Genomic DNA, 15,093 nt, shown 5'->3' with positions numbered 1-15,093 from the left:
ATTAATTATTACATCAAATGAGAACATGACACACACAAAGGCGGCCTCAGTCAGCATGGGGCGGTGGAGCCGGGGGTTGGGGTTGAATGAATGAAAAATGTCACTTGTGGTGGTTTTCTCATGGAGGGTGGGGGCTGAGTTACAGCTGCATTGGGAGCCGCTGGGACCAGTACCACCAGCACTGCCGGCGCCGGTGGACGCTACGACATGAAAAGGTGAAAGGTCGTGTAAAGGTACGTTTACTTTGTCTTACATTTTAGTGTGTCGATGAGCAAAAAAACAGGTTTAATTTGAATATTCGCATGTACAACTGGCGACAAAGGTTTACACACCTCTGGCTTTACCCATATTCAATTTTTTTTTGTGCTACAAAAAAATGAGATTAATCTAAAGAATTTTGAAACCTTTTTCAATGTGAATGCAAGTTTAATCAGAACAAGAATTAGTAATTAATGTTAAATGTCAAAGAAAGCAATTGATAGTCACATGTCACAATGTTAGCAAAAGTAACTATGATGTATAGGAATGTATGATGTCATAATTAGAGTATTAGGACTTTTGAAGACTTTTGCATTCTGGGGAGACCAGGCTAAGCCAATCAGTGAAGTCAATGAAAGGCTTGCAAATGTCATAAATCGGCCACTAGCACCACCTGGTGGTTTTGGGATGTCAACATAAAAATTTCTACTGTGCCCCGAGTTGCCGTGGAAAGGATGAATGCAAAAGTCGGGGGAAATACTGTACACGATAAAAAAATCAGGTTTTTAATATCTCCAAAATTGACAATATTTCCGATTCTGAATAGCAAGAAATGAGCCCAGCATGGATTAAATTTGACACTTATCGAGTGTACCTCTCGACCGCCCATTTGCATGCATTTAGAAGGGGCGGCAACGTGGGATATTGAAAGTCGTCATGTTTTGACAATCTTTTAGCCTCCTAATGGTTTTTTTTATCCTTTTCCTTTGATCCATACACATCACATCAAAAAGCCAGCGTTGGGTTTGAATTTCCCCCAGGGGTTACTCTGCACACCTCTGCAAAGACACAATTTGTTTGCTTTGGATTCCCCACTTGACCACTCTGCAATGACCATTATAGCTTCAAATCGCCATAGCGACTTTTTAATGACTTCTACTTGAATTCTGTGCTGTTACATTCTTGTCCACGCCCACCTTAGACACACACACATTCACAAACGCACTCCCCCATGGCTTTTTCAACGAGTCTTTTGTCCTCGTGTCTAACAAGACAAAGTAAGCTTGTGCATAAACGCACGCAAGCACTCATTTACACTCATCCATTCATACATACACACATACACGTATTAACACTCAAAAATTACTACACAAACACACACCTATAAAAAACAAGTACAAGCTATAAAAACAAATGTAATGCACACTGAAAAAACAAACATTCTTAGACACAAAAATACACACACACAGATGCAAAGAAATTGACACACATGCAGAAAATCACGAGTACACAAACACGAAGACAGAAATACAAAATAATCCATTCACATATACACACATGCAGAAAGAAACACAACATACAGTACACAAAGAAACAAATGTTCAGACACAAAAAACTACTGCATGTGTACATATAGAATATACTGTATATAAAATATACAGACACATACAGGCTGACAAAACAAATACACAAAAATAGGCGTGCAGACACAAATACACAAGCACACACGCTAAACACAAATGCACACAAAAATGTACACACACACACACACACACACACAGAAAGACACACAAGTATACAGGAACACACTAGTTTAAAAACACATTCATAAAGATACACAAAGATAAAGAGTAAAACGTACACAAATGTACAGTCACACACAAGCGAAACGTATATAGACACACACACCAAACATACACTGAATTAAATTAAATACACAAGCATGTTGTTGGACATATAAATAACAGACACACATGCATACAAATACGTAAAAACAAATACACATACACAAAACATACAGAAAGACACACTAGTACACAAACACACACACATACACAAAGATACACAACACATATACACAAGCATACAAATGTTCAGATACACAAACAATGTACATACAAAGACCCGCCAAAATATACAAACACATACACTGACATTAAATACACAAACATACAGTAGTTGTTGGATACAAAAAACATACAAACAAGAAAACAAATACACAAACTCACACACACAAACACATTCCTCAACAAAAAATAAACACAAATATTCCAAAATACACGCTGAATAGATGCACATGGACACACACAAACACAACAATACTGTACATTCAGGCACACACATATCTACATAGACACACAAATGCAGTAAAAAGAAAAAGAGACACAGGCAGGCACACACACACACACACACACACACACACACTCAAGGTAGGTCGTACTCATGGCATTTTTTTGGACTTTGCGTCATAGTTCCAGAGGCGCACCTTTTCCTTTGATGCCGCCGTTAATGGGAAAAAAATCCAACAAAATGTTTCACCTCCCGTTAGGAAGCAGCAGCAGCCGCCATGACGTTGGCCACGCCCCCCTCCTCGCAAGACTCCTCCCCCCAGATGATAAGCCACTCCCACACGGTGCCGCTGCTGAGCCCGACGGCGGGGGACGCGGGCGAAGGACATCGGCGGCGCCGCGTCCTCTCCAAAGACGGACGGAGCAACGTGCTGATCGAGCACGTGAGCGGGCGCCGGGCGCTCTACCTGCGTGACCTTTGGACCACCTTCTTGGACATGCAGTGGCGTTACAAATTCTTCTTGTTCTGCGCCACCTTTGCCGGCACCTGGTTCCTCTTCGGCTTGCTCTGGTACCTGGTGGCCGCCATGCACGGCGACTTGGCAGGTGAGTGGAAAAGGTATCGAGTGCCCCACGCAGCAAAAATATCATTAACCTCTTCAGAGCGCAAGAAAAAATAAACTCACGCGTAAAAAAAAAATCTCTCACACAAAAAAATCTCCAACACACACGCAAAAAAATCCCACAAAAAGCTATCACGCCAACCGAACGACTCACATGCTAAAAAGCCTCTCTCATTCACATCTAAATACCTTTAACTCACAAAAAACTCTCAAGAAAAACTCTCTCGTAGGAAAAAAACAAACATAAATTCCCCTCAAAATACACACATCAAATCATCTAATAAAAAGTCACTTCATTAAAAAAATGTCTCACAGGTAAAGAAATTTATGGTGCACCTAAAAAAATTCCCACAGCCACCAAAAAGACTCACTCGCCAAAATAACTGACATACACAAAAAAATGTCACCCTCAACCCCTCTTCAACAGCACCCCTCCAAAAAAAAATACACAAAATTAACACACAAGGTTTCACAAAACCATCCTTACATTCACCTAAAACAACAAGGGGTTTTTTTACTGTGAGAGGTTGTATGAGATTTTTTTGGGGGGCTCATTTAGTTTTTTGTGTCTGATGATTTTTATTGATTTTTTTTGTGGGTGCGATGTAAGACAAGTTGTGTTTGGGGGGCTTTGAGCGAAAGTATTTTGTAGTGTAAGATGATTTGTTTGTACTGTGAGAGGATTTTGATATGTGCCTGAGAGTTTAACCAGACTGTGTGAGTTTATTGGTGAGCGAGAGATTTTTTGGTTCATTTAAACAATTTTGGATGCATCAGCGTGAGAGCAATTTTGGATCTATACGGCGTGTGAGCTTTTTTTGTTCATCTAAATAGTTTTTTGGTGCACAGGTTTGATAATTTAGGGGGGAGGGTGTAAGGCTAGTTGTGTTTTGGGGGCTTGGGTATGTGTGAGAGGGTTTATTAACTGTTAGTGGGAGTATTTTGTTGTATAAGTTTTTTTTGCACATTGAGAGGATTGTCATATGTGTTAGCTTTAACTGAGAGTGAGAGAATCTTTGGTGAGTGTTTTTGGAGAACATGTACCTTATATGTGAGCGTCCTTTTTTTTTTCCCTCTAGACTTGGCCCTGGCCTCTAACCACACGATGTGCGTCACGGAGGTCCGGACGCTGACGGGCGCTTTCCTCTTCTCGCTGGAGTCGCAGACCACCATCGGGTACGGCTTCCGAGTCATCACGGAGGAGTGTCCCGCCGCCATCGTGCTGCTCATCGTCCAGCTGGTGGTCACCATGGTGATGGAGATCTTCATCACCGGCACCTTCCTCGCCAAGGTGAGCCGCCAGCGCACCGTCGTCGGCACCCGCCGTCTCCGCCTCACCCGCTTCCCGTGCTTGTAGGTCGCGCGCCCCAAGAAGCGGGGAGAAACGGTCAAGTTCAGCCAGCACGCCGTGGTGTCCACGCTCGAGGGACGGCCGTGCCTCATGGTCCGTGTCGCCAACATGCGCAAGAGCCTGCTGCTGGGGTGTCAGGTCTTTCAAACTCCATCGCATAGAGCAAAAAATATTTCAAGGGCCACTAGCATGGAAATTTATTGGAGCTTTTAGTTTCTCGCCCAAGCGGATAATAAGGAACTTCCGTAACTTCCTTGTCGGGACTTGGTCGCCTGTATTCAAATTGCCCGCGTTGACCTTCAGGTGACGGGGAAGCTGCTGCAGACAACCCTGAGTGAGGAGGGCGAGGCGCTGCGTCTGGACCAGCGGAACGTTTCCTTTCAGGTGGACACGTCCAGCGACAGCCCCTTCCTCATCATCCCGTTGACCTTCTACCACATCATCGACGACAGTAGCCCCTTGCAGGACTGGGCCGCCAAAGGTAGGCCCGCTATCAGACGCAATTGAAGTGAGTGAGGCCCTCTACACACCAACCAACAATGAAACATCGTGGAACAAAAAACTGAAAAATGACTATGAACACACTGCAGATAGGCCAACTACGACATACCTTCTACACATGCGTTTGATGCAGTACTTCTCCGTGCCATAGGTGGCGATAGTCCCCTCATGGTGTACATGTTGCACAATGCTGTAGGATACCTGCTGTCACGTCCGTAGGTTTATTAATATGCAAATAAATGACAGAAATGATGCTGTAAGTGATGAAAGTTTTGACTTTCGCCCTGTTCGTTTTTTCTGCGTCTGCCACATCCAGTTCTGGTCTAATTTTATGCTCCGATTCGCTAGCTAAACAGCCACTGAGATTAAAGCTTGCTCTAACAGCCGCTAACCGTTTCAACAAGCTGAATTGGCCGGAAAACATTTTCCGACTCCCCGCGACAAATTCCGACGGTGTTTTGCCGCACCACAAAACTCACACAAAAATTTGATACACGCCCAAAAACTTTCACCTGCATAAAAAACTCACACAAGACTTGTCACAGACCTAAAAACTCATGTAGAACAAAATTCACCTCTCACAGGAAAAAATATTTACATGACCCTACAAAAGGCTCACACTAAGAAAGAACCATCTGACTCACATAAAAACTTCAAGAGGAGTTCCGACCCCCGAGGTCGGCTCGGTGCGCAGAGACCTTAGGCGGCATTGTCACGTGACCGATGAGAGTCCGGGAACCCCAGTTTGAGAGCCGCTCCTCCCGCATCTGCTAGGTGGCGGCTGGGCAGCCGATTTCGAGCTGTTGGTCATCCTGAGCGCCACGGTGGAGCCGACGTCTGCCACCTGCCAGGTGCGCACCTCGTACCTTCCCGACGAGATCCTCTGGGGCTACGAATTCCCACCCGTCATGTCGTTATCCACTTCGGGGGGCTACGTGGCCAACTTCGCCTTCTTCGACAAGGTTGCTAAAACGCAGCCGCCGCCGCCGCGATCCATCGCCCAGCCGCCGTCCGGCAAAGAAGGAGCGGACCCAGAGAAGATGCGGCTAGAAGAGCGCTTCCGAGGGGGAGGAAAGGGGCGGCGAGGGCGAGACGGCGGCGCGCTCAGCGTGCGAATCAGCAATGTTTGAAGCACAGACAGGAAGTGGAATCATGGTCGCTTGCTCGCCACTACTCCCACGTGCCTTTGAATGTCACTAATCCTGTAAGTCACTAAAGTCACTTTCAGAAACATGTTATTTTCTGTTTTTGTTTGAACATTAACTTGCAAATTGTATTGATTGCCTCAGCATATTAAAGTCTAAATGTCAATTTTGGAGGTGTGTGTGCCTGACAGGACAAAACCAATGAACAAGATGGAGCCCGCAAGCAAAACCTAGCATGTATAAATGCTGTCTGTGTGTGTATCGAGTTAGCTATCTTCTCATTTTTTTGTCTTGTCTTTTCCTCTGTCTTTTTCAATCAGGCAGCCTCTTTAACCAGCTAGCTAGACGGTATGTGTGACTGTGTTTATCTATATATACCGTGCCGTGAAAAAGTATTTGGCCCCTTCCTGATTTCTGCGAATTTTTTTTCATATTCACTCGTAAAGGTTTCATTTCATCAAAACAAATCGAAAGCGGTGACAAGTTACAGCTGTATAGAAGATGCAGTTTCTAATTGATGATGATCGGGGCCCTTAGTTGCCACTATTTTTGTTGAATCAATTTTCAACTTCCTAAAAAAAAAAAGAAAAAAAATGTTTATCAGTCTCAAAACACTCCAGTGCACAAATGGTACAGGCATTCTTCATAGATGGAGAAAACTGAATAGTGCCAAACATTCCCAGAAGAGGTGGACCAACAAAGATTACTCCTAAAGCGTGATGACCCTAAACCCTAACCCTCATCCAGGAGGTCACAATAGAACCAAGAAAAACTTGCAGAAAACTGGTGGCCTCAGTTACAGTTCATAAGACCCTGGCCAAAATGGCATCCAAAACGGTGCAGTTTTGATTGAAAAAAAACACAATGCCAACAGGAAAGTGTGGTGTTGGCAGTGTGATGGCCCGGGGCTGCTTTGCTTCCTCATGACCAGGACAAATTGCCGCGACAGACATAAAAATAAATTCGGCTGTCTGTCAGAAGATCCTGAAGGTTTATGCTCTCAAACTCAAGCCCTCATGGACCATAGAGCAGTACAATGATCTCAAACACACAATTTCCCTAGGGAACCTTCAGAAGGGATTAATAACGTTGGGATTGGAGTTGAGTTGAAAGTTGGTCCACCTCAGAATGGCTCACAAAGAACAAAATGAAAGTTTTGGAGTGAAAGTCCGGGGTGAAATTCAATTGCAATGCTGCAGTGTGACAAGAAACGGGCAGTTGATGAGTGACACCCCACCAAGGCAGAGTTTAAACAATTCTGCAAAGAAGAGTGGTCCAAAGGTCCACTACAATGCCAACAATTATTACAAATATTTGATTTCAGGTAATGGCACAACTCTATTAGGTTCAGGGGGCAGGTTTGTATTTTTTTTTCACTCCCTTGGTAAATAAAATCGCAGATAGCTAACTAGCTAGATTCTAGCTAGTTAGCTATCTTGCTAGCTATTTCTGTTATTTACTGTATCTGTGTGCAATATTTCAAGCAATCTTCCCATTTGTTATTCTCACTGTCTCTCCCATTGATATTTTCAGTCTAAAACTGAAATTTGAAAAATCAGGACATTTGAGGTTTACTGGAGTCAAAGTGCGCTCCTGCCATTTCAATCATTTAGTATTAATTGGTAATCCCAGCTGTTGGAGATGAGTCTTTTCTCTTAGACTTGTATTTACAATATCAAAAAGTTAGATATTATCGTAAGTCTTTTTGTTAGGTCTTTGAGTTTCGGGTGAATTGACGCGACAAGCCACAACTAACAGATGATCTCGAACAAAACCACAAGCAGGAAACCTAAATAGAGCTTGGCCCACACTTTTGCAGTGTCATTTCTTCTAAACTTCTATTTCACTTAGTAGATTTCTCTCAAGAACATTTTGCACTGTGGGGAAATAATGTGTTTAATCTGCGATCAAGGTTTGACTAAAAACTCTATACCATGTCTTTAAATGTGTGAGATGCTAGTTTTCAACATTTTCCTCAAAGTCTTCTGTAGCATGAGAAAAACAGTTCCACTTTGATTAGGTTTTACTTGTTGTGGCAAGGTTCTGCCCTGCTCCGAATGATAATGAAGTGGTAAGAGTGATGCTCCGCCTCTTTTAGTTTTCACTGTCTATGGGATGGTTGGACATGCCCCTTGGTCTGCAGATTCAGCTGAAGTTGAAAGAGTGCGATGGCTACCGGTGGCCTGCGTTACTTCCTGTGCTACGGCAGCGCGTGGATCCTGCTGGCCGGTCTCCACGGTACGTTTCGATCACGCTTTTTTTTTTTTTGAAAGTTCATGGTTGGCGTCGATCTTCAAGTCATGTCTAGTATGAAAAAAAAATGGTGGAGTCTTTATCCTTGTTGCTTATGTCAGCTCGTCCATAGTCGCACTTCCTCTTTGCTTCCAGAACGTTGCTGTTGTTCCTCTTTGCTTTAATAGGACTCAGGAGAGCCCACAAATCTTGTCAAGCCGCACGTGCATGCAACTCCGTGTCGGGTTTTGAGGCTACCTGTACATTATCCTGTTGAGCATTTTTTTAATGAACCGCAAAAACATGGCATGATTGTCAAGGAAGAAGCAGAAACCAGTAAACCGTCAACATCTCGTGCAAACTTACGGCGAACCCCGCGTAGAATTTCGAGCGATATCCTTACGTGCCTCGGAAACAAAACTTCATAACTTACGGTCGTCTGCTTCCATACGCGGCGTCGTTGTCCTTCTTCGTTACAGAAGCACCGGGATGCCAACGCGAATTCCACGGACGAACCGGCGACATGGTGGAGCTCCCTTCGTGTTTACCGAGCGAAAACGTCACCTTTGCGCGCTGGACCTACAACAGCAAGAAAGTGGTTTCCGCAGAGGACAAAGAGGACGCTACGGAGGCGGGCCAGTTCACCGGGAGAGCGCAACTAAATCGCCGTAACTTCAGTCTGACGTTGAGAGCTGTGACTTTGATGGATTCGGGTGTCTACATGTTCGTATCCGCCGTCAACGACAAGCAACGAAACACGGTGGAAATCAGGCTGAAAGTTCACGGTAATGCCAGCCAGGATCGGGCACAGTCCCGTTGGTCAGGAATTAAGCGTGAATAAGTTGCAAGATCCATAACAAACATGAGTGGCTAACTTTGTAGTCATGAAATATGGAAGAAAGTATGCAACTTCATATGTTGTGTGTTGGATACAAACGGGAAGAAATATGCGTGCAACGTAATGAGCTGTGCTTGCAAGATCTTAAAGCGAAACAGGGTTAGGGTTCACAAAATCTAGGGTTCGCAAAAAAGCGCTCCACTTGAATGACTTGAACGCTGCAGGAACGTAAGCGATGAAATATGCACGGTACGTACGCTAGCAGCGATAAACCAATTCAAAAACATTGCGATGTGTACATTATGCAGTTAGAGATAAACTAATCGGAGAACATTATGTATGTTGATTTATTTTTTTGCTGACGGTATGTTTTAGCATGCATCTTTTAAAGCAGTGGTTCTCAAATGGGGGTACGAAGTAACTTCAGGGGATCCAAAAGATTTTAAATAAAACAAACAAACATGCAAAAATCTAATGAATTGTTTCTGGAAAATATAAATTCATGAAACAAGTTTTATGTTCGGGAAATTATTCAATTTCGTTATCATAAAATGGCAGATTCTCCTCCATACTAGAATGGTTGGACCCAACTTGTCATGTGCCACCTCTCGTTACCTGTCAAGTTCATGATGTATTTTTGTGAACACAAATGACCCCAAAAGTTGAATTTAAAGTTGTATTTTTCTGTGGACAATTATTTACTTATGACTATTTCTTTTGGAGAGCAGGTCTGACACTTTATGTTGATTATTTTTTTGAGGTAATATATATTCATAATTGAGTTATTTATTTTTGTGAAGAGATTTCTACTGTAATACCAAAACAGAACACTTTGTTTTTCTTTATTTTTATTTTATTTTTATGTGGACTTTATAAATGGAAATTATAAATAATTAACTTTTTTTATTTTTGATGACAGATTTTGTCAACGAGCCAAAAGACGACGGTTTATGTTGATTAATATTATCCACAAAAAAATAGTGGACAAATACAAATGAAATTTGAAAGGTTCTAAAGTTGAACACGTAAATCAAATACTGATGGCATGTTTTAAGGGTTTTTTTTTTACCCAAAATGCTTTGCACTAGTTGAGGAAAATTTGGCTGAAAAGACATTTTCAGTGAATCAGTGAAAAAAAAAGTTGAGAACCTCTGCTTTAAAGGACCTGTATTGTGGTATTTTAAACTTTCCTAAGTTAAATATATGCATATAAATTACAAAATATTTGGTACATAGGCGGCATTTCAAACCTGGAAGTGAAAGATCTCACTGTCTGAAACCGCACCTCTCATCTCTCATCCGTGAAACAATAACAAAATGAAAAACGCTAACATATTATTCTGGAATGTAAGCTTATGTGTGCAAGTGTGATTTTAAAACGTCACGAAACTCCAAAGTAGACGTAAAGAGTTCTTCCTGTGAAGAAGAAGTGAGTAGCGGAAGAAAAACGCCCCATTAAAGCAGACTATGAATGTGTGGGATAAATTCATCCAACGTAAATGGGCCAATAACGTGCAAGGGACGCAAAGAAATGCATCAATGAAGAAAAATAAAGTTTCAATTTCTTGCTTTTCCCATATAGAGCCCATAAATGCGGAACCCGCGGTGACTGTGAACGCCACGCAGCGTACCGCTAACCAATCATGCAGCATCCTGCTGCACTGCAGCGCCCCCGCTGTTGGGGAGCCGGTAGAGTACGAGGTGCGGGTAGGTAACCGAAGCCTGATCGGCGGGTGGCATTGGGTCAGCGTGCCGCCACTGGGTGGCGCCACCGAGGTCACGTGCACAGTTTTCAACAACGTGAGCGCCAAGTCCGCCTCGACGAACGTGACGTGCGCCAACGACACGGTCTACGGCACATCGTCGACAGGTGAGGAAGTCGCTCGATTTTTTTTTCACCCGCACTGAGCTGGCATTCATGGCGATGACATCATAGTTTTAGATCCAGGAAGTTTTGTGATTTTGGTCAGCGTGGGGGTTGGAGCTATCTGTCTGCTCATCGTGATGGTCACCATCGTCGCAGCTGCCTGTCGCTGCAGGCGCCAGCGAGCAAGTGAGACATACCCCCCCTAAAATTTGCCATACTTGCCAAAAACAAACTTTGACCTCTCATACAAGAAAAACTTACGCGACAAAAACCCGAAGCCCACCCAAAAAAAAAAACAGCAAAAATCTCATATTCCTCAGCAAATCTTCCACGTAAATTCCATTGCTAGTTGACAGAATTTGACTTTTAATTTTGACCCTTTTTCACGCATAATCTTGCGCTCTCACATAATTTTTTAAGGGTTTTCGGTGGCAGTCAGTGTTTTTTTTTGCTCATAAGAGCTTTTACAGTTTGTATTTTTGGTGAGTAACAGTGTTGGGAGCCATGCATTTTAATTTTTATGATATAAAAAGAATCAAGGGAAAATAAACACACTTGTGAGTTGGTTTCCAGCTGATGATTAAAACGTAAAATGTCCAAATGCAACAATTCTGACATTTCTATGTGATTGCAGCTGGATGTGTGAGATTTTGTGTTCAAAAATAAATATTGTCCACATTTTGTACCATATAAAACTATTGTAATTACAAATCGTTAGATGCATTTTAATAGGATTTATGACATTGATTTTCCTGTGATTTTTGCAACATTCCGTTGAGCGGCTGTCCAACTATGTCCACAAACAGAAAATTCTTTGTTGACTTGGGTTTCACCTAAAGACAGTAGGTGGCAGTAGAGACCAGTTAACCAGGCTTTGTAAAGTGTCGTCAGACTACAAAGACAGACCGTACCGTTCCTTATTTTTGTGTGAGTGTTAATAAATTTAACCTACATATTTTTGCGTGAGAGGATTTCATAACTTTCACAAACTTTATGTATTTTTTTATGTGTAAGGGATTTTGTGTGCATGTGTGAGACATTTTTATGGTGTGGATTTTTTATGTATTTTTTTTAAGGTGTGAGTTTAGTCTGTGTGTTTGAGAAGTTTGTTTTTCTTCGGTGAGAGGTACATGTTATTTTTGGCATCTGCGGCACACCATACATCACAATTTAGTGGCCATTTTTTCCCCCCTTTTATCTCAATTAATTCATTTCCTGTTTGCGATCGCACAGGCAGGAAGTCCGAGGAGGCGACTATCTACGCGGACATTGGCGACGTGGCACCGAAGTACACAAGCGTGCTCACCACGGCGCCGGACTCAAAGACGCCATTGGTCCCCGTGCAGACGCTCTATGACGAGATTCAGCTAAGCCGTATGGCCCCGCAAAAACACGGCCCTTAAGGCGCCATTTTGTGGCAGCTGAAATAAGCAATGTAATAAAAAAATGTAAAAAGTGTAACAACAAAAGGGAGATACTCAAAAATTAAAAAAGCCTTTCTTTGTTTGTTCTTCGTCAATACTTTCAGATGAACGTCAATATCTGGTTTGAAATGTAGGAAGTAAGCAATCAGAAAAATAAATTAGTAAAATATATCAAATTCACCTTCCCCCTATTGATGCACAGAATAGGACAGCCATGTTTTTCACACTGTCTTCATAATCTAGAATTTTGATTTGGATTCAGTCCATTTTGGAAATAAAGCTGTCACTCGGCAACAACACTATCTTATCAATCTTCATCTTTTGCTCTTCTTCTTTCTTCTTTATCTTGACCTGTTGACAAAATATAAGAAAACAAATCATTTTAGATTTTCATACATTAGGTCTGCAACTATAAAGGATTTGGGGTATTTGGAGAGCCACCATAAAATTTGGATTTTATATCAACTATCATGCCAGCCTATATGGAGCACTCAAGTGCTGCCAGCTAGCGGCTAATTAACGCTAGACACAGCTATATCACAGTTGGAACCGCCGGTAAATTAAATTGTTTGTTAGTGCCGATTTGACGATTGAACTTTGTAGTAGAGGGACTAGCCAAGCTGTTACGCCGCGACGCGCTGACAAGAATAATTTCAAAATAAAAGCATACCGAGGGATTCCTGTCCATATATTACTTGGTAAAATAAGGTTTAATTTGAAATTGACCTCACTGCGTTTTCCACGTGTTTTGCCTTCACGCAGAGCATTAACAATTGTTGCTGTGATTGGGTTGACATTTTTTTTTCAGAAGTGTACACTACTAAGTTGGTATCTAGGGCAAGAAAAAATATTTTTCTGCACATCCTCTCTCAGACCACTCGATTACTGTTAGACTTGTGTCTATATGAAGCTTCAAATATAAAGAAAGCCGAAAGACATTTTTTTTTTCCAGACTTTCACAATTCAAACTTACCTTGGTGCTTGGGTGGAGAATCGGGTTGATGAGCCGCTATGTTAGCACTTCCTTTATTCACCTCTGTTATGATTAGATAGAGAGAGCTTTTACAAATCAACAACTGTAACAAATAAATCGCATGATCGAGAGACATGTACATGACTCGCTCCTGGAAAAAAAAACTAAATAAAACACAACAGCCGTCATGTAAATAGGTCGATTTGAAACATTTCCTTTGTGATAGCTGCATCCCTACATCAGATGCTAATGTCTCTACTCGATTATCTTTGCTATAGCAGTCACCCCTGCTAATGTGGCAGCTCCATCATTCCACACATTGTTTTAATGGGAAAGTTGCCCCTGTCAACATGGCCGCCACACTGACATGCTTTTTAGCTTGTTCTAGTCTACACTCAAGCCTGTTTAACCCTTGTGCAAAGTATAAACATTGCATTTTCTTTCCTAATTTTGTAAATGCTTTTAAAGGCACTATAATTAGTTAGTTATGATTTTATTTTTCTTCAACCACTCAAATTATTCAGTGGCATCAGTTCTATCCATACACACGGTAGAATCCATACAAACCCGAACCCTAAAAAATTGAAAAATGATATGGTATGTCTTTGTAGTCTATGAAGTGATGATGAAACTTTAAGATATAGCCATTAACTGGTCTCTACCGCCAACTACTCTCTTGAGGTGAAACATAAGTCTACAAAGAATTTTCTGTTTGCTGACAGTTTGACTGCCGCTCAATGGAATATTGCAAAAATCGTAGCGAAAGCAATGTAATAAATCCTATTGAAATGCATCTCAAAAACTGTAATTATAATGGTTTTAATGGTCCAAAATTTGGACAGTTATGTGTACACAAAATCTCACACGTCCAGCTGCAATCACATAGAAATGTCAGAATTGTTGCATTATGAAATTGTACATGTTTTAATCACGTGCTGGAAATTTGATCTCCCTCGTGATTTTTCTCCCATTGATTCTTTTATGTCATAAAAAATGAAAGGATTTTCCATAATTTGCAACACAAAACCACAATGGTTAATCTTTGTTGATGACTATAGAGAATCGCGCCCAATTCTGGAACTAACTTTAAAAGGTCTGTAGGGAAGTGCATTTCAGAGTGTTTCCTGGAATTTTTTGTTTCCGTGTTCTAAGCTACATGCTAATGCGTTGCCTGCCGCTCACCTTTCCAGCTTTTCAGCGCTACGATCAGCAGAACGCAACTAATAAGAATTCCCGCCAAGAGGAAAAGGCCTATCCGATTCCGAAACTTCCCCTCCGGCGTCGTCAAACCTGTTACACAAAAAGGGGCGCTCGCTGAAAACAGGAATTTGTTGGCCTTGCCGGCGGCCGAGGAGCCTTACACTCGACTCGGATGCTGTCTGAGACCATCTCCGGATTGCGGCTGGAGGTACACGTGAAGTGTGCCGTGTCACGGAAGGGAAGGGACACAAGAAGCACGGTGGCTTTGCTGTCTGGGCTGAACATGTTATAGGCAGTCCAAAGTGAGGGTTCCTGTGTCCAGGACAGGTTGGCGTCCACATCCTGGGACAAACAGTGGAGTCCCACCCAGCAGCCGCTGTCTGAATGAGCGTTGAAGAGTGTCCATATGCTTGGTTTTCGGAGGTGACCTGAGAGGGGACAACAAACCGCCACGCGCTCGTTAGCTGTATGCTAACTAGTGGTCATTTTGTCAGCTACTTGGCTAGCAAGCTTGTTAAAGCATGTAAAAATTGAACTGCTAACTCGCAGTGTTCTAGCTACCTCAGCTGTGTGATTTGTTAACGAGCTCAGTAAAATGGTCGGACGATATGGGCAAACTCGTGAGACGCTCGGCGACATACTTTTCACAACCAGCGTCACCACTCCCTCCAG

General features: G+C 42.4%; 3 protein-coding genes across 7 annotated transcripts in view; 2 read left to right on the top strand and 1 right to left on the bottom strand.

Moving 5' to 3' along the window:
• The first annotated feature begins 129 nt into the window (after window positions 1-129).
• LOC148429005 (ATP-sensitive inward rectifier potassium channel 10-like) lies at window positions 130-6,053 on the top strand. The gene is made up of 6 exons (XM_088428798.1): window positions 130-233; window positions 2,528-2,873; window positions 3,970-4,181; window positions 4,248-4,379; window positions 4,545-4,722; window positions 5,517-6,053. Exons 2-6 carry the CDS (start codon window positions 2,546-2,548, stop codon window positions 5,870-5,872), a joined length of 1,206 nt encoding a protein of 401 aa, XP_088284924.1. The 5' UTR covers window positions 130-233; window positions 2,528-2,545; the 3' UTR covers window positions 5,873-6,053.
• Window positions 5,894-12,573, top strand: LOC148429004 (uncharacterized). Of its 4 annotated transcripts, none has more exons than XM_088428818.1 (6): window positions 5,894-5,946; window positions 8,031-8,125; window positions 8,599-8,904; window positions 10,540-10,827; window positions 10,894-11,010; window positions 12,058-12,572. In XM_088428818.1, exons 2-6 carry the CDS (start codon window positions 8,056-8,058, stop codon window positions 12,225-12,227), a joined length of 951 nt encoding a protein of 316 aa, XP_088284944.1. In that variant the 5' UTR covers window positions 5,894-5,946; window positions 8,031-8,055; the 3' UTR covers window positions 12,228-12,572. The 4 variants fall into 4 exon arrangements, with proteins under 4 accessions (XP_088284944.1, XP_088284959.1, XP_088284951.1 ...); XM_088428833.1 differs by having other exon boundaries at window positions 5,916-5,946; window positions 8,602-8,904; window positions 12,058-12,573; XM_088428825.1 differs by lacking the exon at window positions 5,894-5,946 and adding an exon at window positions 6,208-6,235.
• LOC148429003 (uncharacterized) overlaps window positions 12,306-15,093 on the bottom strand; it is a 6,484-nt gene continuing 3,696 nt past the window's right edge. For both annotated transcript variants that reach the window (XM_088428846.1, XM_088428855.1), the window contains exons 5-9: window positions 15,063-15,093; window positions 14,583-14,849; window positions 14,404-14,511; window positions 13,222-13,284; window positions 12,306-12,599 (exon numbers count right to left, since the gene is read on the bottom strand). The exon at window positions 15,063-15,093 is cut by the window's right edge and continues 80 nt beyond it. In XM_088428846.1, coding sequence (XP_088284972.1) covers window positions 12,556-12,599; window positions 13,222-13,284; window positions 14,404-14,511; window positions 14,583-14,849; window positions 15,063-15,093 — 513 coding nt within the window. In that variant the 3' untranslated portion in view covers window positions 12,306-12,555. The remainder of the gene's footprint in view (window positions 12,600-13,221; window positions 13,285-14,403; window positions 14,512-14,582; window positions 14,850-15,062) is intronic.

This window comes from Hippichthys cyanospilos, chromosome 1 (assembly GCF_059441005.1).
Source record: "Hippichthys cyanospilos isolate Australia breed blue-spotted pipefish chromosome 1, RoL_Hcya_1.0, whole genome shotgun sequence".
In the NCBI taxonomy this organism is placed as follows: Eukaryota; Metazoa; Chordata; class Actinopteri; order Syngnathiformes; family Syngnathidae; genus Hippichthys; species Hippichthys cyanospilos.
This window is presented reverse-complemented; position numbering and strand designations above follow the sequence as displayed.

Bases quoted from the DNA above. Each gene is read 5' to 3' on its own strand.
- LOC148429005 (XM_088428798.1), top strand. From the start codon at position 2,546: ATGACGTTGGCCACGCCCCCCTCCTCGCAAGACTCCTCCCCCCAGATG. The intron at 2,874-3,969 runs GTGAGTGGAAAA...TTTTCCCTCTAG, and splicing joins CATGCACGGCGACTTGGCAG to ACTTGGCCCTGGCCTCTAAC. The intron at 4,182-4,247 runs GTGAGCCGCCAG...CCGTGCTTGTAG, and splicing joins CCGGCACCTTCCTCGCCAAG to GTCGCGCGCCCCAAGAAGCG.
- LOC148429004 (XM_088428818.1), top strand. From the start codon at position 8,056: ATGGCTACCGGTGGCCTGCGTTACTTCCTGTGCTACGGCAGCGCGTGG. The intron at 8,905-10,539 runs GTAATGCCAGCC...TTTCCCATATAG, and splicing joins AATCAGGCTGAAAGTTCACG to AGCCCATAAATGCGGAACCC. The intron at 11,011-12,057 runs GTGAGACATACC...GCGATCGCACAG, and splicing joins CTGCAGGCGCCAGCGAGCAA to GCAGGAAGTCCGAGGAGGCG.